The 23290-nt window shown below is 39.7% G+C and overlaps 5 protein-coding genes across 5 annotated transcripts; 3 read left to right on the top strand and 2 right to left on the bottom strand.

Annotated features, from left to right (window-relative positions):
• Positions 1–498: 498 nt before the first annotated feature.
• On the top strand, positions 499–3158 carry LOC131020998 (pectinesterase-like). Its single transcript, XM_057950068.1, has 3 exons — positions 499–1005; positions 1470–1965; positions 2295–3158. The coding sequence occupies exons 1-3, from the start codon at positions 532–534 to the stop codon at positions 2996–2998; spliced, it is 1674 nt and encodes a 557-aa protein (XP_057806051.1). The 5' UTR covers positions 499–531; the 3' UTR covers positions 2999–3158.
• A 2991-nt stretch (positions 3159–6149) lies between these two features.
• On the bottom strand, positions 6150–11505 carry LOC131020999 (probable acyl-CoA dehydrogenase IBR3). Its single transcript, XM_057950069.1, is given in 19 exon segments — positions 6150–6491; positions 6576–6680; positions 6860–7012; positions 7110–7319; positions 7393–7477; positions 7598–7740; positions 7864–8058; positions 8165–8427; positions 8593–8710; positions 8814–8915; positions 9166–9285; positions 9437–9514; positions 9617–9802; positions 9887–9961; positions 9963–10017; positions 10119–10261; positions 10385–10471; positions 10473–10520; positions 11084–11505. Coding segments are annotated over 19 exon segments (2493 nt in total). The 5' UTR covers positions 11219–11505; the 3' UTR covers positions 6150–6299.
• A 2545-nt stretch (positions 11506–14050) lies between these two features.
• LOC131021000 (berberine bridge enzyme-like D-2) lies at positions 14051–16020 on the top strand. Its single transcript, XM_057950070.1, has one exon. It carries the CDS (start codon positions 14366–14368, stop codon positions 15977–15979), a length of 1614 nt encoding a protein of 537 aa, XP_057806053.1. The 5' UTR covers positions 14051–14365; the 3' UTR covers positions 15980–16020.
• A 789-nt stretch (positions 16021–16809) lies between these two features.
• On the bottom strand, positions 16810–21058 carry LOC131021001 (pentatricopeptide repeat-containing protein At4g04370-like). Its single transcript, XM_057950071.1, is given in 5 exon segments — positions 16810–17743; positions 18112–20314; positions 20316–20408; positions 20410–20490; positions 20492–21058. Coding segments are annotated over 4 exon segments (2268 nt in total). The 3' UTR covers positions 16810–17743; positions 18112–18787.
• A 132-nt stretch (positions 21059–21190) lies between these two features.
• On the top strand, positions 21191–23253 carry LOC131021002 (multiple organellar RNA editing factor 3, mitochondrial). The gene is made up of 4 exons (XM_057950072.1): positions 21191–21553; positions 22103–22200; positions 22581–22646; positions 22864–23253. The coding sequence occupies exons 1-4, from the start codon at positions 21207–21209 to the stop codon at positions 23076–23078; spliced, it is 726 nt and encodes a 241-aa protein (XP_057806055.1). The 5' UTR covers positions 21191–21206; the 3' UTR covers positions 23079–23253.
• The last annotated feature ends 37 nt before the right edge of the window (positions 23254–23290 follow it).

Here is a 23290-nt window from a genome sequence, read left to right on the forward strand (position 1 = left end):
TACTTGATTCTATCTCTCTCCCTCTCTCTATTTTCTGTTCAAATTGATGTAAACAATCCTTTATATTTCAAATCCTAAATATAATTAAGATGATCTATTTCTAATATAATACTAGTATAATTTAAATTCAATTTTTTTTTTACTTACGTTGCACATTCCATGCACGTAGCTAGTTTATCTAGAAGGAAGCAAATATCTAGGGGCCCTAATTTGCATGCATGCATGGTCAACTCGACTATGACTCAAACAATATATTTTTAATAGTTTTCATGCATCGGTTGCAATTGTTTCCATTTCCTAAAACGTGGTATATCCTTAATTTTTTTTAACTTAAATTAGAAACCCAATCGAAACCTCAAATTTCACACATATAAATTTCAAATATTCTTATCATACGCGATTTAATCACCCATCACATTTCAAAAGTGGCATCAAAATAGGGAGCAAGAGTTCCCTAAACCATGCATCAATCACTGAAGCAATTTTGAAAAAAAAAAAAAGTGATAAAAAAAAACTCATAATTAAAAAAAAATGGGGGAGTCATCTTCTAAGAAGGGCCTCATCGCCGCCGTGGCCTCCGTTCTCTTGGTGGCGGCCATCGTTGCCGCCGTCGTCACCACCAGAGGCAGCAGCGAGGAGTCGCCGGATATAGGATCCACCACTAAGTCGGTAGACTCGATCTGCGCCCCGACGATGTACCAAGACACGTGTCGCGCCAGCCTCGCCGACGCCAACACGACCGATCCCAAGCAGCTCATCCAAAGGGCGATCGACGTCGCCATCGACAAAGTCGGCGGCGCTCTCAAACAATCCAATCTGCTCAAGGAGGCCGCCGCCGATCCGATGACGAAATTGGCGTTCGATGTGTGTCGGGAGGTGCTCGAGACGGCCGTCGGCGACCTCAGGCGATCGGTCGATCGGATCGGCGCCATCGACGAACCCGGGATGTTGAAGGGGTTCATGGCCGATCTGCGGACGTGGCTGAGCGCCGTCATCACTAATCAGGTAGGGGCGGACACAGGAAAAAAATCATTTATTATTATTTTGAGTTCGAGTTTTTTTGAATATATTTTTCCTAACATTAGATCAATGATTTTGTATTCTCAATTTTTAAAGTTGATAAGGAAATGTCCTTAAATTTTTATTTTTATTAAAAAACTCTCCGACTTCCGGCGGTTTTAGAAAAAATGTCTTATTATATATTGATTTTTTTACGATTTTTAAGTGGAAACCTATTGATTTTTTTACGATTTTTAAGTGGAAACCTTTTTTCAACGTCACCAAATCAAACGACGTCGTTCAATTTTAAGAATTCAGTAAAGTGACTCATCATTTTATATTGGAGTACCATTTTTTAGGGGTTTTTGAATAAAAAAAAATTAAAATTTGAAATATTGGAGTACCATTTTTTTTTGCTTGGTGGGGGCTTGAGCCCCCTCGTCTCTAACTGTGTCCGCCACTGGAACCAGGACACCTGCGTCGACGCCTTCGAGAACACCACCGGCGACACGGGCGAGAAGATGAAGAAGCTTCTGAAGACCGCCCGGGAGCTGTCGAGCAACGGCCTCGCGATGGTGACGGATATGTCGGAGTTCGTTGAGACTCTGCAGCTCGGAGATTTATTCGGTAGCCGGAAACTGATGGCGGAGGCGGAAGGCGAGGGTTTCGTCAACCGGCGGCTGCTTCAGGCCACCGCGCTGTCGGTGAAGCCGACGATCGTGGTGTCGAAAGACGGCAGCGGGAAGTTCAAGCGCATCAGCGACGCCGTGGCTTCGCTGCCGAAGACTCCTCCTAGCCCTTCCTTCGTCGTGATCAAAGTCAAGGGCGGCGTGTACCAGGAGAATGTCGACATTCCCAAAGGGCTTAACAAAGTTGTGCTCATCGGCGACGGGCCCACCAACACCAAGATCACCGGAAAAAAGAGCGTCAAGGGCGGTGTCCCGACCTATAGCACCGCCACACTTAGTAAGTAATTAACTTGAATTTTTACTATATATGTAGATAATTAATATTGTATGCAAGATTCAATATAGATAGTTGGAATATATAATGCCCTTTTAGCTCATCTCATTTAGTAAAAGGAAATTATAATCATGCAGATAAAAATGTGAATATAATATATCCTATGTTACTATTTTACCTTTATTGTTTTACGAATTTTTCGTGTAACAGTATAAATAACAATATTATTACACGAATGATAAATTCGTGTAATAGTTTGATTAAATACTGTTACACGAATTACACGATTCGTATAATCATGTAAAGGCTACTATTTTTGTTTCCTCTTGTAGTCGTGAGCGGCGATGATTTCGTGATGAAGGACATCGGCGTCGAGAACACGGCGGGGCCGGAAGGCATGCAAGCCCTAGCCGTGCGAATCTCCGGCGACCGGGCCGTCCTCTACAACGTCAAAATGGACGGGTATCAAGACACCCTCTGCGCAGATATCTACCGCCAGTACTACAAGAACTGCATCATCTCCGGCTCCATCGACTTCGTCTTCGGTAACGGCCTCACCCTCTTCCAGGACTGCACGTTCGTCACGCGAAAGCCCGGCCCGGGGCAGGAATGCGCGGTGACCGCCCACGGCCGGGCCGATCAGAACAGCAACACGGCCATCATAATCCAGAACGGGAAGTTCACGGCCGAACCGGCCCTGCTCGAGGCCAAGCCGCCGGTCCAGTCGTTCCTGGGCCGGCCGTGGAAGGTGCTGTCGAGGACGATCATCATGCAGTCACACATCGAGGCCTTCATCAACCAGTCGGGCTGGGCCAAGATGATCGGGGACAACGGGATCAACACGTGCTTCTACGCCGAGTACGGGAACCGGGGGCCCGGGTCGAACACCGCGAACCGGGTCAAGTGGAAGGGCATCCGCACCTTGACCGGGGAGCAGGTCCAGAGCTGGACCGGCGGAGTCGTCTACGGCCCCGGCGGCGACAAGTGGATCAAGGAATCCGGAGCTCCGTACGTGCCGGCGATGATGAAAGTTTAGTTTTAGCTTAATTGCTTAGGTTTAGATTGATTAATTAGCTGCGCGTTGGATTTGTGATGATTCAATGTTGTTTCTTGTAAATTGTGATCGTGTGATCATTTTTAGGATTGTTGTATAATTTTTTAGTTAAGTGATTAGTATAAATAATTTATTTTTATTTTGTTGGGGAGCGAGTTTCTTCCGTGACAACCATCTTTCTCGATGAAGTTGATACGAGTTTTTAAAAAAATATTACTTTGTGAGTGAAGGAGGGGTCACACAATATGTGTAAATATAGGAGAATTTTTTAAGGGTGATAATTAGTGAGATATGTCTAAAAAAATAAGATGTTTTAATAGACGACTAAAATAAAAGAATAGAATTATAAAAGTTGTCTAATTTGATTGGTGGTTCTATTTCATATTCTATGATCATTATTGTTACCATTATAATTTTTCATCCAAACTGTATTTGTGGGTGTTTCATTTTGTGCGTTTTGGTATGCATTATGCAATTTAAGTATTTGAAATACTCTAATCGTCCATAAAAAATAATTTTAAAAGAAAATAATACTAATTTTAAAAAAATAGTTGAATATATTATTAATAGAGAATTGATCTCACCTAAAAGGTGGAGTTAATAATAATAATAATAATAATAATATCAATGGAGAAAGAAGCCAACATGTGATAAAAAGTTTTTAAAAATAGAAATAGACTAATTTTTATGAATATCTCAAAATAGCAAAAATGAATTATATTTTGTAGAGGGAGAGAGTATTAAACCTTAGTAGATAAAATTATGAATATCGCCAACTAAAAAAAAAAAAGAATTTTTTTATCCGTATCACTTGATGGCATATTTGTACAACATTTTATTCTATTTTCGTGTACATAACAAGCAATTGTACAACATTATTATCCCATGATGAGAAGTCTTTCAAAGCTTAGCTCTTCTAAGCTCTAGTTTTGCAATAGTTTCCAAATGGACTTCATCGGGACCATCTGCAATTCTCAGCGTTCGTGCGGTTGCCCAAAGGTGAGCGAGAACCGTGTCGCCCGATAAACCCGCCGCCCCGTGCACTTTCAGCGCCATGTTCGGAGCCGCAACCTGATCGAGCAATTAGGGTTAGGAGAGAACGTTGATAAGTATCGGGGTTCGAACTTTGAGCATATTTTGGGATCGTCAATGTCCCTAGAGAGATTGAATGATTTGACAATATCTATATACATATATAAAAGCTCAATCACTTTCAAAAATAGTAAGTTAGTTTTCTTACCAAAAATCACCTTACTATTTTTAAAAATATTTTTTTTCTTTCTATTTTTTTTTATCAATCTACTCTAGATAATAATAATAATAATAATAATAATAATAATAATAATAATAATAATAATAATAATAATAATATAATATTCATACAAAAACGTACTAAAAATTTAATAAATGTAAATCATATTAGAAATTCTATTTTTAAGTTATATATATATATATTATATATATATAATTATTTATCTACAAATTTATATTTTAAGCTAAAGAGTTCTAAAATGAAAAAATATAAGTTTAATCTTAGTAACTGCATTAAATTGTTATAATAAAAAATTTAAATATAAAAATAATACTACTATATAGTAAAAATATAAAAAAAAGAATAAAATAAACAAATTTTAAAATGTTATGATTCTTGATCATGACAAATTTTAAATTTCATCTTTGCTAGGTTGTATTTGTTAATTTTATCAAAATACAAATTTTAAAATTAAACTATTTATTCATTAAATAATATATATATATATATATATATATATATATATGCTATTAGTACTGTGTATATTTCAGTAGAAATTTTGTATAAGTTATTTTAATATAATGTGTATATATTATATCATCTTTAATTTTGTCATGTATGAACGAAATTAAAATTCAGGGCAAATTTCAGAATGTGCTAAAGTTTATGTATTTATATTATAACTTTATATAGTTGAAAAAAATAGCAAAATTAACTAATAGTTTGTGAATTTACAGTCAATTAACGCCTCAAAAAAATATATATTATGAAATGCAAATAAGTAAAAAGTAATTAAAAGTTCCAAAAGTCCTTTCAAAATTAATAGAAAATTTGAAAGAAAAATATCTAGATATTTGGGTGGAAATTTTTTAAATAGATAATAATAATCGTTAGTTAAAAAGGTTTTGTCAAGATCTTGATCATTCATTTTATATCCTCCAATTATAAGATGGTTTTATCTTCATTTTAATGCTATTATCTTTATTAGAGCTATTTTATATAATAATATAAGTAACTTATAGAATTTTATTTTCTAAATATAATATTCTAAAAAATATAAATTTTTTTACCGTGCATCGCACGGAACTAATACTAGTTATGTATAGAAAAAGAGATTAAGAGATTTTAGATAACATGCAACTAAAAATGCTAGATAAAGTCATTTTTTATAAGTAATGGAAAATTTTATTTTTCAATATATTGAGGGCCCATTTTTATAATTTCGCCCATAGCCTCATTTTTCTCAGGACCGGCCCTGAGTATTTCAGCCAGTGAAGGATCAGTTGCAGGCGGCGGAGAAGGTGGTGGAATGGGAAGCCTTTCCCTTTGTGCCGGAGCGTCGCGGCCTCGAATGGCTGTCCACCATTCATACAGTTGCTACAGGAATTCTGGGTCTCGAATGTAGGGTTTGATGGAATTCCATAAACTTCGAACTATACTTCCAATAACTGCCATTTCAAATTTTGATTGATTAACTGTATGATTTGCTTACTATATACATATACATATATATATACGTATGAGGGGGAATGTGCATGCCTGCCTTGTATGAGGGGGAATGTGCATGCCTGCCTTGCTGCTGGTGCGCGATATACATATACATATGATTTGCTTACCCACATTTTCGCTGAGCATTTGTAAGTAAGCTAAACAAATAAATGAAAAATTGTGTAAAATATAGTATTAAACTTGTTCATTAGCTTATAATATTTCATTAAAATATTTATATTAATATTCTTGTAATAAAGCAAAAAAAGTGTATAATCTACCACAAATGTGTGTAATGGTTCAAACTACACTGCTACACACAATTTCGGACGATAATGTGTGTAATAGTGTAGTTTGAACCATTACACATATTTTTTTTATAGGAATTCCGTATAAAAAATGATAGTTTTTCAAAATATTATGCATATTAGTACAACATTTTATTCTATTTTCGTATTTATAACAAGTAACAAGTAATTGTACAACATAATCTAAAAAAAACAAGTAATTGTACAACATTATTATCCCATGATGGGAAGTCTTTCAAAGCTTAGCTCTTCTAAGCTCTAGTTTTGCAATAGTTTCCAAATGGACTTCATCGGGACCATCTGCAATTCTCAGCGTTCGTGCGGTTGCCCAAAGGTGGGCGAGAACCGTGTCGCCCGATAAACCCGCCGCCCCGTGCACTTGCATCGCCGTGTCGAGCACTTTCAGCGCCATGTTCGGAGCCGCAACCTGGTCGAGCGATTAGGGTTAGGAAAGAACGTTGATAAGTATCGGGGTTCGAACTTTGAGCACATTTTGGTTTATTATGTATACCTTGGCCATGGCGATGGTTCCACGCGCCTTCTTGTTCCCGAGGCGGTCGAGCTCGTCTGCGGCCTCGAGAACCAGCAATCGAGTCCTCTCGAGGTCTACCCGACACTGCAGCGGGAAAATAGTTTGAGAGAGTTAAAATCGGAAAATTTTGGGTGCGACGAACGAGCTCGTCCAGAGACGAAGACGAGCTCGTTTGGCCCCCGAGGATCTATCCGAAGAGACGGGAGATCAACCTGCTAATTTCACAGCATTATTTCGAGATGCAAGTAGAAAAGGAGACAGACCTTTGCAACGTCCGAGAGGAACGAGCCGTGCTCGGCTATCAACTTGTCGAACGCTCTCCTGCTGATTGCTCGTTGAATCATTAACTGCATGCCGCGCTCAGCAGCGCCGATCAGCCTCATGCAATGGTGTAACCTGCCGGGGCCGAGCCTACCCTGGCGTAGAGCGGAAGCATAAGTGAGAAGAGCAGCATTCGAGAAAAGAGTTGAGAAAACGCGATTGCATATGTTGACAAACGGGTCGAAACCCCACCTGTGCGATTTCGAATCCACGACCCTCACCGAGCAGGATGTTCTTGGCCGGTACCCGTACATTCTCGAATGATATTTCCGCGTGGCCGTGAGGCGCGTCGTCAAAGCCAAACACTGTCAACGGCCTCTTTATGTTTACACCGGGAGTATCGATGTCGACCAAGATCATGGATTGCTGTTTATGCTTGGGGGCTGCAAAATCAGTCTTTCCCTACATATTTTTCTTGAGTTAGAATATAAATTTTGTAACATTATCTTGAAATATATGAGAGAGCAAATCTAACCATCACAATTAGAACTTTGCACCTAGGATCCATGGCTCCGCTCGTCCACCATTTTCGCCCGTTTATAATGTATGAATCTCCTTGCCTAATCGAATCAACGTAATCATGTATATTTCTTCTACTTTAACACACTTGCATTTCCGGCACGGGACGAATATATCCCATTCAAAGATCAAGAGGGCATAGCAAGGTTGCAGCAATGTACCTTGTGATGGAGCACTCTATGTTGGTAGCGTCGGAAGATGCCACTTGTGGCTCGGTCATTGCGAACCCAGACCGGATATTTCCTTCGAGCAAGGGAACGAGCCATTGGCGCATCTGCTCAGCATCTCCGTAGCGCATTAATACCTACGAGAGAGATATGCTTAAGCACAACCAATGTAGGGTCTTTCAAGTAGAAAAAACACAGAGAGAGACTGAAGAAATATTTTCTTGTTCATGATTTAACCACAGGAAAGTTGCTCTTCTAACCTCCATATTTCCCGTATCCGGTGCTCCGCAGTTAAACACCTGCGGCGCCCACACAGAACGGCCCATGATCTCACAAAGGTATCCATACTCGAGGTTTGACAGACCAGCACCGAGTATTTTATCAAATGTGTTGTCAATGGCACCATCTTTTCCTTGGCCAGAAATAACTTCCTTAACCCTAGCAGCACTATCGAGCTGCATACAAACATGGATATATTATTCTAAAGAATCGAGCTTAACGCATGATTTTTACTTCGATGGGAAATGAAACGAGAAGTAAACTGATTTTAGCTGCACATACAGGAACCCATAAGTTCCATAAGCCTTCTTTCTTTGCTAGCTCCTTTAGCCTCTCCTCTTCAGGGTGAACGGACCAACGCATGCTCGACTGAGCAAGTTTATAGAACTCGTCTTCCATTGGATATATGCGGTCCTCCATAAACTTGATCAATCTATTTCTCAAGTCCTGAACTTTTTGATTTGGAACAAATTTGCCTCCGCTTAAATAGAGGCTATCTCGGCTTTCTCTCCCAAGTGGTTTCGCATGTTCTCGGGGAATTAAGTCTGATATAAAGAAATGGAAGCAGCATTTCAGGTAAGATTCAGTTATAATCTCCGTTTCTCCACATCGTGAATATATTGGGAGTAAGAAACTCAGTTAGCATATTCATAGGCAAAGTGCAAGCGAACTCAAAAGACAATCTCGTATATGTTAGAAATCGAGGTTACCCCGTGGAGGGTGCATGGGAAGAACAGATTCCCTCTGAGTAAATGCCCACGCAATCTCGATCATAGCATCAGCCTTCTGTCCAGCATGGCGGGCACGCTCCCCTCCTGAAGCATTTCCCTACAAAGGTATGTTACGAAATATATGTCACTACTGAGCTCCTATACGGAAGGCATCCAAACAGGCAAGCAAACCATCTAGCAGATAAGTTCAATAGCCATACCATGATCCATCGAGAATGCACTCCAGCATAGATAGATGCTCCACGGAACAAAGAGAAGGCGATGTAAAACTTCCATTGAGAGGCGGCGGGCCATGCTTTCCCCTGAGTTGCAATCACCAACCAGAGTTAAGAGCTCCCAACAATGACATCAAAGAAACTTCGATTATAATTGACATATGTTAAGTGCTGACGGTGTTTCCTTGTTTGACTCGTTCCTAACTAAAGTTTTCTGGTTTAATTATTTTATTCCAGCACCAAAATAACTTAAGATGACGACAGTCTACTCGGATACAACAAGATTTGACTATTGTAAGGAAAGTAGAAATTCGAGAAATCATCAAGTAGTCCTTACAGTAACAGCACAATATTCCGCCAGATACTCTGCCAGTGTAGGAATCCCTTCCGGTATTCCAGTAAACTCAAGACCGTCATTCTTCTCTACTTTGTCCAAAGAAATATCCACGACGTAATGCTGACATGGCGCAGAAGAAATATGCAGTAAATAAGTGCAATCATCTACAGGACTAAAGACTTAAAATCCCGTTTTAACAGAAAGCAGAGTTTCAAAAGGTCGAATAGCAGGCACACAAAGGAGCCATAAGGGACACAATAGACATGATTACCAAGCAGCTGTATGCAACATCGCACATTTGATTGCCCAGGGTGGAAAGTTCCCAGTCGAGGATGCCGATCACTCTATCCTGAAATAAGGAGCAAAATTTATCTCGGTATCTTCTCAAGAAAAACTGAACTTTTTGAATGATATCAAAAGAACGCATGAAAAGTTTTAAGTAAATACTGACCTCGGTAGGATGGAAGACAAGATTGTCAATACGAAAGTCACCATGGACTAAACCTGCAGCTTCCCCCGAAGAATCTTCAGGAGGAATATGCTGACGCAACCAATCAGCGAGTTCTAACATTCTGGGGTTTCTGTTAGACTTTCCCTCACCGGTAGAAACAAGATACTGTCTGGCCCATCTCTCGACCTAAGGAAGTTCAAACAGCACACATAATCATCTACAAATTTGACAACACACAATGCCTGCTGGAGAGAAACAAAAATAGCCTACCTGCCGTTTACAGTAATTGTTTGGTTTTCCATAGCTACGCAGACCGATGGCATCCACGTCGGTAGAATGAAGGGACTGCCAAAGCTTTAGCAGTAGCATGATATATGGCGCGCCTTTGCCTAGGTTCTACAGTTCTAAACAATGAGTAATGAGATAAATTAGATCTTCCTTACTGAATTGCCTCAGTTTACAAGGTAACCAGAAAGAAGGTATCAGAAAGAGTGAAACTCATACTGGGAGCATGGGCTCGATAAATATACGTCCTTCCAGATACTCCATAATGTAAAACGTGGTCCCAATAACACTTGGGTCGGTACACAAGCAGTAAACTTTAGGCACTGGAACCAACGAGTGAGTACCTAAGGCGTGTAACACCTGCCGTGTTCCAAATGGCAAGGCAAATTAAGTAGGGCCGACTGGAAGGAAACACTTCGATAATCTTTGAAGCTAGTAATAACATCCCAAGTGATTAAACTAGAGAAAAAAATGGAGTATAACCTGAAACTCCCTCTCAACAGCATGTGCGGATTCAAGTAATTTTCCCGGGGGTTTCTTTCTCAACACATATCGCTTCTTCAAATCTCCAGCTGTGAACTTCCAGGAGGAACGTTGGATTCGATTGACCATGCCCAAACTGAATTGAAATACAAAGTAGAAAAAAGGTATACTCAAAATAAGCTCTGCATACATAAGCTTTTATACATATGAGACCATCGCAACACATTCAACTAAACAAAATGGATACTGCATATCAACTTCCCAATGAAACAAGGTAAATCTATGGAACAATCTTTAGGTTTTACATATATGTGATTATAGACTACTATGCCAAGCTACTTTCTCACTTTTATTAGCTCAAAAATATGAAAAATACAGAATGTAAATCAAAATCCCCTTAATTCTTTTCTTGTCATCTATCTCAATTTCCTAAAGCATTCATTACAGCTAAACTCAAACAATTCACAACTTCTGAAGTAAAACCACAATAATCAGTTGCTCTATTTTTGCAGAAACAAACTATCATCAACTCTTAATAAATCCAACCACATGTCAACACTCATCCGCAAAAAAATAAAAGCAAAAGATCAAAACTTTTTTGACCGATCACAAATTCAGTTATGCACGATCAACTTTTCCAGTAACCAAATTCATCAAATCCAATAAATTCAAAAACCTCAGAATTAAAAAAGAAAGAACCTGAGAAACAGTGAACTGTGAATGGCGCTGAGGAAACCCATCAACATTCGCGATCGCGTAACGGAGCAGAGCATCAACGTCGAAGCTCTGAGCCGGGTCGACCCGACCCACGAGTTCAGACGTCCGGGTCGCCATTTTTCAGCAGTTTCTTGCCCCGGTAGATCTCAATTCTTGAAAAACAACTCCAAAGAGAGGGGAAAAAAAAGATTGGGTTTCGGTGATTTTCAAGAATTGGATTATAAAGAAACAATCTTTTCCACCTTTCCCATTGTCCTAAAAGTTTGTTTTTAGTTCGGAAATGCCAATGCTTTTCGGCCGAATTGCGTCGCAGACAATACTTCGTCAAAAAGTGATGAACACTGGATAATGTCGAATTTATTACTACTATTTTTTGTTTAATTTATCAACCGTGGTAGTGGAAGATCCCACGATTCATCGATGCTGAGATTTTCGTTCCAAGATGAATTTATTTAAGTTCTTGTAATTTATAAGTAGTAGATTGAAAATTCATAATAAAATTGAAAATTCATATATACGATTAGTCTAATTTTATGTTAAAATTTTGAGCAGGTTATAATAAAAAAAAATTTTTTTTTGAGGGAAAATACGAACACATATATTACTTCAAATCGGAAAGAGCGATATCCGAAAGCCAGGCAGAAAACGCCGACTTCCAGATCAAAGCAGGTTATAGTAAATTAAAACTTAACTTTTTCTATTATTAGTTGCCTATTGGTGGAGTTCTGGCCCATAAATATGACTTCTTTTCTTTTCTTTTCTTTTTTTTTTTCTTTTTTTTTTTGTCTCGAACCGGCCGTTTAATAACTCTAATCGTGAATATTTTATTTTTCATAAACAACTAAAGAAAAGTATAAAATTTATCTCATACTTTTACTAGAGTGATCTTCACAATTAGATTAATAGCTACACATAAATATTATCTCGGAATTTACAATCGTGTAATGGGCCTGCTAATAAAATAGCCTTTAGTTATTATGGGCCTGCTTACAAAATGGCCTATATTATTGATCAGCTAAGTATTTATTAATACTCCCTCCGCCCCGATCAAAACGCTATATTTGCTTTTCGGCACGGGATTTAAGGAATTGTAGATTAATGTTTTAAGTGTGTAATAATAAAGTGATAAAGTAAGAGAGAGAAAGTAATAAAGTGATAAAGTAAGAGAAGATAATAAAGTGATAAAGTAGGAGAAAGAAGATAATAAAGAAATATTTAATTAGTGTTAATTAAGTGTTTAAAATTCCTTATTTTTGCCAAATATAGAAATGTAGCATCTTCGTTGGGACGGCCCGAAAAGAAATATGTAGCATCTTGGGTGGGACGGAGGGAGTATTATATAGATTCGTCACTGTCGTGGGCCCAATCTGAGTATAAGATTTAAAAATGGTACTAGTACTATCTTTTTTTTTTTAATTAAAAAAAGAGAGTATTTAGTAAAGAAGGAAAATTGCATTTAATTAAATGAAGCGTCGGTTCTATCCTACGTTATCTATAATTTATTTGTTGGTTTTTGCAAGTTAATGTTTGGAGGGATCCTCTTTGGTTGTTTACTCCATTCAAATCTTGTTAAGAGTAGTTTTGACAATTTAAGCATTATAAAATGGTTAACAAATACTCTTTAGAAAAAATATATATTTATTTAATTTAGGTAGGAACAGCCAAGATTATCTTCACTAATCCAATTGAAAAACACCAAAAATGGTGTGAGATCGATTGTCTTACAAGTCAAAGTCTAATTATTGACTCGTGAGATAATCTCATATAAGATACCCCTTAAAAAAGCAAATGATTTATTCGAAGTATTAAATTTGTTTAGTTATTTTACAGTTAAGATTCATGTCCACGGCATGGAGTATGATTCATATCCAATTAAATCATTTGTTTTTTTTTTTTGTTGGATAAATAAATAATTTAAAGAGTTGATTTATTTTCTAGGTTATATCTAGTTTATCGCTTCACTATTACATATTTACATGTCATTTTTGTATTATACTTTGATAGCTAGTAGCTACTAATGATTTCGGACATAATGAATGTCATTTTCTTTCTCTGTTTCGGATAAATATTTCGGACATAATGATTTACATGTCATTTTCTTAGCTTCCGAATATTCTTTGCTAGCTAGTAGCTACTAATGATTTCAAACCAGGGGGCTTAGTAGCCCACTGGCCACCGGGTTCTCACTTAAATGAAGTGACTCGGGTTCGATTGGAGATTGGAGATTGGAGATATAAGGTGGATTTTGGCGAATGGAGAGATAAGGTGGTTCTTGGAGTGGATGGGGAACTAACTACTAACATCTAACATGACTTTGCCCGATCCAAAAAAAAAAAAAAAGCTACTAATGATTTCGGACATAAAAGAAAATTTGAAATATACAAAAAAAAAAAAAAAAATGGTGGCTTGAGTTTTGCGGCCAACTCTTCACTGTAAAATAACTAAACAAAATATGAAGAAATTAAGAAAAGGCAGGCCTTGTTTCCATGCATTTGTCTTGTTTCAGTTCATTAATCTATACCTACTGTAAAAGAGCCTTGTTTTACAAAATTTGATTAGCCTATTATATCCTTCATATATATACTTAATTTAAGGTCAATTGTGTAATTTAATATATTATACATACTAATATATCTATAAATATATTATGGTTTATCCTTTATATTTTAATAGTTACTTAAGTAGTAGTATGAGTATCCATTATGACTCTTCATCATATAAGTTACTATTTTTTATTATATAATTTTAATAATTTAGAATTAAAAAATACAAAGAATTACAATTTTAATTTTGCTACAATCTTTGGAATTAAAATTAATTAAGATGAAACCTATAAATAAACATGAAGACAAAATTAGGTGATGTTTAATTAAATAAAATTAAATTTTTTATTTTTATTTTATGAGTATAGATTAATCAATAATTGATTCAAAAAATACATTAAAATGATAAATATTGCTATAAAATAAAATATAAATTTACATGCATAACAATTTATTCATTAAAATAATTCATTTTTAGGTGCGAAGGCACGTCATCTCTGCTAGTCCTTAAAAAAGTAGATGCATTTTTGTAATTTCTTTGTCTGTTTATGTTCATGTCCGAATCAATGCCGGCCTTCTGCATTGATCTCTCCATCCTTTTGTCCTCTAATAGCGAAATGATTCTCTAATTTTTGCCTTAAAAGAGCAGTCTATTGCTTCATCTCTGCATAATTAGCATCTTCTTAAAAATTGGCAGAAAACGGCGTTTTAATTTGTTGAAATGAATATGCTGTTTCCTTTGATCATTTTCATGCAGATTCTTGCTCGTGCACTCTCTCATGAGAGTGTAGATGTTCTTGAATCATGCCTGCTTGATCACAGTGTGTTTAACTTCTCTCTTCATCCGAATTCGGGAAATGATCCCAACACTTACTTGAGCTTGCTGGATTTCTCCATTCAAAACTTGCGGTTTGCGGGGGCCGAGGCCCCCAAGCCGGCTGCCATCGTCATGCCGGAGAGCAGGCGGCAGCTGGTGGCCGCCGTCGTGTGCTGCCGGCTGGGGTCGTGGGAGATCAGGGTGAGGAGCGGTGGCCACAGCTATGAGGGCACGTCGTATATGGCCGGGGACGGGCGGGCGTTCGTGGTGATCGATATGATGAATCTCGACCGCGTGTCCGTGGATTTGGAGGCGGAGGTGGCTTGGGTGGAAGGCGGGGCGACGCTGGGCCAGACGTACTTTTCTATCTCTGAGTCGAGCCGGTCGCACGGGTTCTCCGCGGGGTCGTGCCCCACGGTGGGGGTCGGGGGCCACGTCGGAGGGGGCGGGTTCGGCCTGCTGTCGAGGAAGTACGGCCTGGCCGCGGACAATGTGGCGGACGCGCTCCTCGTGGACGCGGAGGGGCGGGTGCTGGACCGGGCGGGGATGGGGGAGGACGTGTTCTGGGCCATCCGCGGGGGCGGGGGAGGGAACTGGGGCGTGGTGTACGCCTGGAAAGTCCGGTTGTCGAGGGTGCCGGAGCGAGTGACGGGTTTTATTGTGTCGAGGGCCGGATCCGAAGCTCGCATGCTGAACCTGGTCAACAGGTGGCAGCATGTGGCCCCGGAGCTGGACGACGGGTTTTACCTGTCGTCCTTCCTGGGGGCCTCTCTCCCCGAGGCTAAAGCCCCGGGGATCACGGCCACGTTCAAAGGGTTTTATTTAGGATCAAAAGAGGAAACTCTGATGATCTTGAATGAGACATTCCCCGAATTGGAAATCTCGGAGGGGGAATGCAGTGAGATGGGCTGGATCGAGTCCGTTCTCTACTTCTCAGGGCTCGAAATCGGGAGCCCGATTTCGAGCCTAAAAGATAGGTTTTTGAAGAGCAAGAACTACTTCAAGGGCAAATCAGACTATGTGAGAGCTCCAATTCCCATCAATGGAATCAAGTCTTTAATCAAAATTCTACTCAAGGAGCCAAAAGGGTATGTGATTCTAGACCCTTATGGTGGAGCCATGCACAAAATAAGCAGTGAATCCATAGCTTTCCCTCATAGAAAAGGCAACATTTTCACAATCCAATATCTTGTTGATTGGGATGAAGTTGACAATGGCAAGAGCCAAGACTACATAGCTTGGATTAGGGGGCTCTACACGGCGATGGCGCCCTTCGTCTCGTCCGAGCCGAGGGCGGCCTATGTCAACTACATGGATCTTGATCTTGGTTTTGAAGGCATGATGAGTGTTGAGGTAGATGATGATGCTGTTGAGGTTGCAAGAACTTGGGGTGAGAAGTACTTCTTGAAAAACTATGATAGGCTTGTGAGAGCCAAGACCAAGATAGATCCTCTCAATGTGTTTAGGAATCAGCAGGGGATTCCTCCAATGCCACCTTCTGCATCCAAACAAATGTAAAAAGAATTGCTTAATTTTGAGTGTTTTGATCAGTTTTGTGAGTTTTGTTGTGCTGAATTTGGGATTTGGAGATTTGGAGATACAATCTTGAATGGATTTAGATAGGAAGAAATAGAATCACATTCCCATATATGAGAGTGAGCTAGTGTCATAATAATGTAGGGGAAGGGGGCATATCCTTTATTCCATACAACGTTGCAAGACTGTGTAACACTTCACCAGTACACGCCTCGTTTCATGTCGTGTTACACAATATACGGATTCAAAAACACGATTATTCTAGGCATAACAAGCAAAAGTGCTTGTGCTTTGAGGAGTCAATATAAAAGAAAACAAAAAAAAGAAGAGAAAATCATGGATTATTTCAAAAAATATATACCTTTCCTTGCCACCTTTCAAGAGTGATTTGATGCTCACATCAATTGGCATATTCTCACTTAAAGGAATCCAAGTGAAGAGTGAAGAAGTCTTGATATAGGCCTTAGAAATACCATATTTTGTCACAATTTTTGTTTTTTTAGTGGCAAATTTGTTTGCAACGTTTCAACATTTTTCTACAAATGATTGAAAGTTGCATATCATCTTGCTAAATGACGTTAATTTCTCTTAAATTTTTAAAATGATATCTAAGTCGACATGAGCTCAAAAGGAATATATAAGAAAATATATAAAGGCATCTTGAATTTATACCTTTTCTATTGATAAAAGCAAGCAATATATAGTTATCCCAAAGGAATCACTAGCTAGTGGCGAATCTCAATTCCTTCCACTTGAAACCAAGACTTTCATTTATGTATAAAAGAGGAGCAAAACTTGATAGTTTTTATCCTAAACAAAAAAACACAAAAATCCTTGCAGCATTAAACATGAAGTTCTTTCCATTTGTGGATGAAGAGAAAGTAGAAGAAGAAGACCAATGCTAGAGCTGCTTCAGACAGCCTTCGACTCGAATGCGTGTATCAGTATCAGTCTCAGCAGGCTCAGATATGTCAGGTGAAGCCCGCCTTTGGGAGTGAGAATTTGATCAACATTTGTGAGGCAGTGCAGTTTGTTGATGGATCGTCGATCTTGGACAATTCCAAAAGGAAATCTGTGGCCATGGCTTGCTAGATTTTGTCGAGGATCGGTCGTGTAAACAGTAGAATCTGCCTGCCTTGTTCTTGTAGTGGTTAAGTAGGGGTTTCATGTGTCTGATGTTGAAGATCTCAGCACTGTTTTATGTCATGTATGAAATGTAGACTGAATTAATTATATATGTCTATGTTTTTTAGGTTCATCTGTCACAATGATTCACACAAAATATCGATAATTTGATGATTCTGTTCGGTGGGGGGGGGCTTAAGCCCCCCTCGAGACGAAGTAAATGGTGGTTGGATTCGATTAGATAATAATCTTTCAATCATGAGACCACTCACTTTACCGATTAGGTCACCCTCTTCGTCGTGTCCTTTTCACACGGCACTAGAAGATACCAAGTTTGGTTGTTGTCACTATGAAATGAAAGCACAATGCCAAAGACTAATATGCATATGATATTTATGCTATATATATATATTCCATTGGAAAAGAGTAAAAGAGCATCCAATGCTTATTGTCTGCTATAAGGAAGCTTACTGTCTTACAATGGCATTATCAGACGCTGCAATCTGTTGCTTGCAAAGGCTAAGCTCCATCTTGAGAGCGTTGATCCGAACATCAACGGGCACGTTGGTCCGTTGAACCATCTCCCTTTACTGCCAAACATTCACTGCAACGGAAGCTTGCCTGAGAACATCACAAGTCCAAGATTGGCTTAAACGACAAAGAGGAGCAAACTCGAGATACTAACTACTACGTGGCCACAAGCATATCAATATTCATCGTATGATTCAGAAATGCAGTATCCTTATAGACTCAGAAAATCAATTTATGAGCAATTTCCTCTTCTAACAAACTCCTCAACATATATACCTCTTCATGCATCATAATAAGTTGCTATCTGTTCAAAAGTAATCATCTACAAACTGTAAGTTCCTGCAATTCTTATCAACAAAGTGAGTGTCAAATAGCTCTAATTCATCCACGCAATCACTGAAAAGAACAAAACTGGCATCTGCAACTCATACCATCTCCGAAAATAAGAATTTCATTACCTTATCCTACACAGATTGAAAAGCTCAGCAACTGCCTTATTCATCTTCTTTTTCTCCTCCAAGGACTGGAGCTTTATCTCCCCAATTTTCCTCAAAAGCTCAGTCATTTCACTCTCGATTCTAAGAATAGCTCTTCCGTATGCTGGCCTACCTTCTCATACCTGTCATAGATTTTGCAACCAATCAATTGAAACTTTGTTGATATCATCCATAGAAGTTCAGATTAAGTAATCATGATGATCTCTTTTAGCTATTGAACAAATAATCGGCAGTTACTCAACAAAACTATCTTTGCAATTCCAGTTATTTTCTCAATCGTCTTAATAATCTACTTTTCTCAATAAGCAGAAATCAAAGCCCCACTGCAACTTCTTCAGTGAACATAACCAAAGTGTATATAACTTGACAAACGTTGATATTTTCTATAGTATTACCAAAATCAACCACTATTATAACTGAACAGGAACCAACTTGATGTTATATCAAAAACACGTAATATGAAAATAATTTAGGACGAGAAATGGACACAATTTCTTGACCACCAGGCTGAAAGAAGTTGAATAGTAGTATCACCTGTTTCATCCATATGGGAAAGTAAGTTGCCGAGCTTTTCATGGAGCCAGGTCTGGACCTCCAATAGAGATAAGAGCAGATACATAAACAGGAGCTCGATTTCTCAAATGACCTCAATATATGAAGAGAAATCATCATATTCTGAAGTTAATGCTAGTCTCTTCATATTATCAGTTAGATTTCTCAATACAAAGATAATTGTCTCATTTTCTGGATGAGAAGTATGCTGCGTGAAAAATGGGGTGATTGTACCATGCAATTCAATGTTACTCCACCCGGGAGTTTTCCTTAGACCACGCGATTTCATTTGAATCCAAGCTTCTCCCACTCCATCCCACCTCTCCATTGAAGCAAAACTTTGAGCCAACTGCACATACTTGCCAGCATCTGCATGCTCAAATTCGGAAATCTCCTCAACAACGGCACGCCCAAGCTCTTCATCACCATTATTCCGGCAAGCATCAAGTAGTATGCCTAGGACATCAATCACTGGTTTGGAAAACATCTTCCTATAAAAGCTATATGCATCCTGTACCCTGCCAGCTCGGCAGAGGAGATCAACAACGCATGCAAGGTGTTCAATCTTTGGTTCGATCTTATGGTCATGAATCATCGACTCAAACAATCTCATGCCACTATCAACCAGCCCATTATGGTTGCAGGCATATAGGACAGATAAAAATATGACATCATTAGGCGCACGCCCACTTTGCAGAAACTCCGAGAACATTTGCAAAGCAGCCTCCCCTTCCCCATGACTACCATATCCTGCAATAATAGCAGTCCAGGAAACACTATCGTGCTCTGGCATTATGCTAAAACACTTTCTAGCACGGTCTAGATTGCCACATTTAGCATACATATCGACTAAGGCTGTACCTATCCGGATACATGGTCCGAGACAGCTCCTGAGGACATAGCTGTGAATCAACTTCCCCTGATGATATGCCCCGATTGAAGCACACGCTTGGAGAAGGGAAACGACGGTTATAGAATCAGGTAGTTGGTTAGCTGCCCTCATCTCATAGAATAAAAGCAATGCTTCACTTAAATATCCATTTTGTGCGTAACCAGCGACAACTGCATTCCAGGAGACAACATTCCTTTCATCCATTCTGCTAAAAACAGTAAAACTCTGCTCTAAAAGGCCACATTTCGCATACAAACTAACAAGAGAATTCTGTAAAGTAATATCTACAACCATTTGCTGCCGTAAAATGTAGCAATGTATTGATTTCCCATGTTTGATAGAATCCAGCTGTGCACAAGCTGCAATAACACTAGCCATTGTTGCAGAAGATGGCCTCACTCCTGAAAAGAACATTTTCCGGAAAACTCTTAACGCATAGTCTGCAGAATCATTCTGTACAAGCCCAGAAATCATGGCAGTCCAAAATACTACATCTTTATCTCCTGCTCGCTCAAAAATTCGAAATGCATCATCCACATTCCTGCATCTGGAATACAAATACACGAGCGACGTCCCAACATGCCTGTCTAATTCAAATCCATAAACGATTATCTGACCATGTGCAACTCTTCCCAATTCAAGACTGCCCTCTCTTGCTAAAGAAGAGACCAACGATCCAAAAGTCTTCTGATCCGGCTCTAACTTATTCAACCTCATTCGGGAGAAAAAGACATACGACCTCCCTAAGATTCCCTACCACAGAAAAAGCATTAATCAAACTATTCCAAGAAACAATATCTTTCTCATCCAACAAGCTCGAACAACTTCCTAGCATCTTCAACTCTTCCGCACTTGAAATAAGCACTCAACAAACAATTCATGAGCGCTAACTCACAGGCCATAACCACGTTTAACAATGCAGGCGTGCAAAACATCGACATGTCCACTCTCCTTAGCCCCGGAGAGCACATTCAAAATCGTGACCGGGCTAGGCACGATACCTTCATATTGCATACTGTTATACAAAGCAAATGCATCTCTAATGTCACCAGCGTGGGAGTAACACCAAATAATGCTGGTCCAAGGGACGATATTTCTGTGAGGCATTCTATCAAACACCTTCCGCGCATCACCAACGTTTCTGAATTTGGCGTAGAAGTTGATCAGTGAGGAGGATATGTAAGAATCGGACGCGAACCCATTGACGGTGATCTGTTGGTGGAGATGGAGGCCGAGGGAGAAGAGGCCGAGCGATGCGCAGGCCTTGAGTACGGAAGGGTATGTGAAGGCGTCTGGGTGAGTATTGGGGGATTCGAGCATGGAGGCAAAGGCCACGACGACTTCGCGGTGGAAGCCTTGGGCGGATAGGCCGGTGATGGTGGCATTGAAAGATTTTGCGGTGGTGGCTTCGGCGGCGGTTGGTGGCTTCGGAGGGTAGTGGTAAGTCAGCTTGAGCTTCTTCATGATTCGAGTACACTCGGGTCGGGTATTGATTTGGCGGTTTATACTGTGGAAATTCCGGGTCGAGTACCGATAATACCCGACCCGGATTGATTTTACACACCTAGACGTAGAGCAGCAGTGCAGTTCGAGTGCCTCCGACATTTCAGCCATGGCGGCCTCGCTCTTTGCCACCCGGCGCACGTTAGCCTCGCTGTTATCCCGCCGCTCTCGTACTTCCCTTTCCGCTCTGATCCACGGCCTCAACGACCACCACCAGCAGCCCGCGGCGGACCGGTTCGCATCTCAAACCCGGTTCAGCTCGTCGCGCACCGGCTATTCTCCGCTGAACGACCCGTCGCCCAACTGGAGCAACCGGCCCCCGAAGGAGACGATTCTCCTCGACGGCTGCGATTATGAGCACTGGCTCATCGTGATGGAGTTCGATTCCGATCCTAAGCCCACTGCCGACGAGATGGTTAATGCCTACGTCAAAACCCTAGCTTCCGTTGTTGGAAGGTAAAGCTAAATGATTTCCCTCCAATTTTTTGAGACTGCATTTTCCTATTTAGTGTTGCGTGATATCTTGTTGATTCTCTGCTGTTTCCAGGAATTACTCTGTTACTCCTCAAAACAAAAATGAAGAAGAATCACTGTGTTTCATATGTTTTTGGTAGGAATTGGGGCATAAATTCATAGTTTTCATGAATTGCAGTAGCCTGACATTTTGAAATTAGGTTAATTAGGTAGAAGAACTATCGTTTTGATGCATTGTAGCTTGATATATTAATTAATTTGTACTACTTGAGAGTTAGAAGCATGATTCTTGCAAAACAGAGCTCAATGTGGGCAAAACTAGTAGAATGCAGGTATATATTGAACCATGGATGAGACTTCTGTTTTGTTGTAGCTATAGATAGCCTCGAGGTTGGGAGGAAGAAACTCGATTTGGTCGATTCAAGTCTATTATCTATAGATTTGATAGAGGTCTGAAACCTTTATTTGTGTGCAACTGGATTTTCCAAGTAGGTTTATTTTGCTTAGTTTTCTGGTTGTTCTGATATGCAGTGAAGAAGAAGCGAAGAAGAAGATATATTCTGTGTGTACAACGACGTATACTGGGTTTGGAGCTCTGATCTCCGAAGAGCTTTCCTACAAAGTCAAAGGTATTGAACATCCGTGAACCCCGACTCTTTCATCTTAGAAAATCTGCTCGTCGTGCTCATATATTATACTATGAATTTTGAGGATCATGCCCATGACTTCAACATTTCAGATGGATTCCTTAACTTCTGTGTTCAAGTTTCCTCTCTTTGTGGTTGTTGCTTCTTTCATTTGCTTTCGATCAGACTGGTTTGGTTCATTTTTTATGAGATGCAGCTGATGCTACATTCATTTCAACTCTTTTGTTGCTTTCTCTGTGATATATTGGATACACGTGTCATGAGTCGAACGTGTTTCTTGGAAGTTTAGTTGAGCTTTCTGCATTCCGCTCCTTTGTCTCTTACACACAACCTGATTCATTATGCAACATTGCCATTCGCAGCCCTTCCCGGTGTCCTGTGGGTGTTGCCCGATTCATACCTCGACGTTCCCAACAAGGACTATGGAGGTTAGTGAATTTACAGAGGAATCCTTCTCAACACTCCCTTTCTAACTTTCTTTGTGGGATGTTTAGACACACAAAATATTATGGGCTGAATAATTTTGTGCTTGTTTGATTGTCTACTGCTTCAAATACTCAAATCCTATGTGTTATCAATCCTAAAGTAAACATCCTCTTACTGCATCTCTCACATAGTCACATGCCTTGTCGAAATGATTCTTAGGTGATCTCTTTGTTGATGGCAAAGTCATTCATAGGCCACAATACAAGTTCACTGAGAGACAACAAAACACGAGGAGTAGGCCTCGCCCACGACACGACAGTCGTCGTGAAACAATGCAGGTTCGGAGGGGAGAGGCCTCGACTCCCGATCTGCCGCCTGCCGCACAATCTGGAGCGTCAAACCGTGGTGTTGGTGGAGGCAGTGGCCGTGCATGAGGGTTATACTTATTTTCTCTTTACATGATGCTTAGGAGTTAGGATAGAGAAAGCTTTTGGATTGTTGCATCTTCTTCATGGTGAGTGGTTGTGCACTTAAACATGTCACACTTAGAAAAAATTGAGGATGCAGTTTGCAAATATTTTGAAATAGTGATTTCAACTTTTAGCTGCATTTTACCTTCCTTTTTTCAACTTCTCTAAGTTCCATT

Source organism: Salvia miltiorrhiza, chromosome 4, assembly GCF_028751815.1.
Source record: "Salvia miltiorrhiza cultivar Shanhuang (shh) chromosome 4, IMPLAD_Smil_shh, whole genome shotgun sequence".
Taxonomy (NCBI): domain Eukaryota; kingdom Viridiplantae; phylum Streptophyta; class Magnoliopsida; order Lamiales; family Lamiaceae; genus Salvia; species Salvia miltiorrhiza.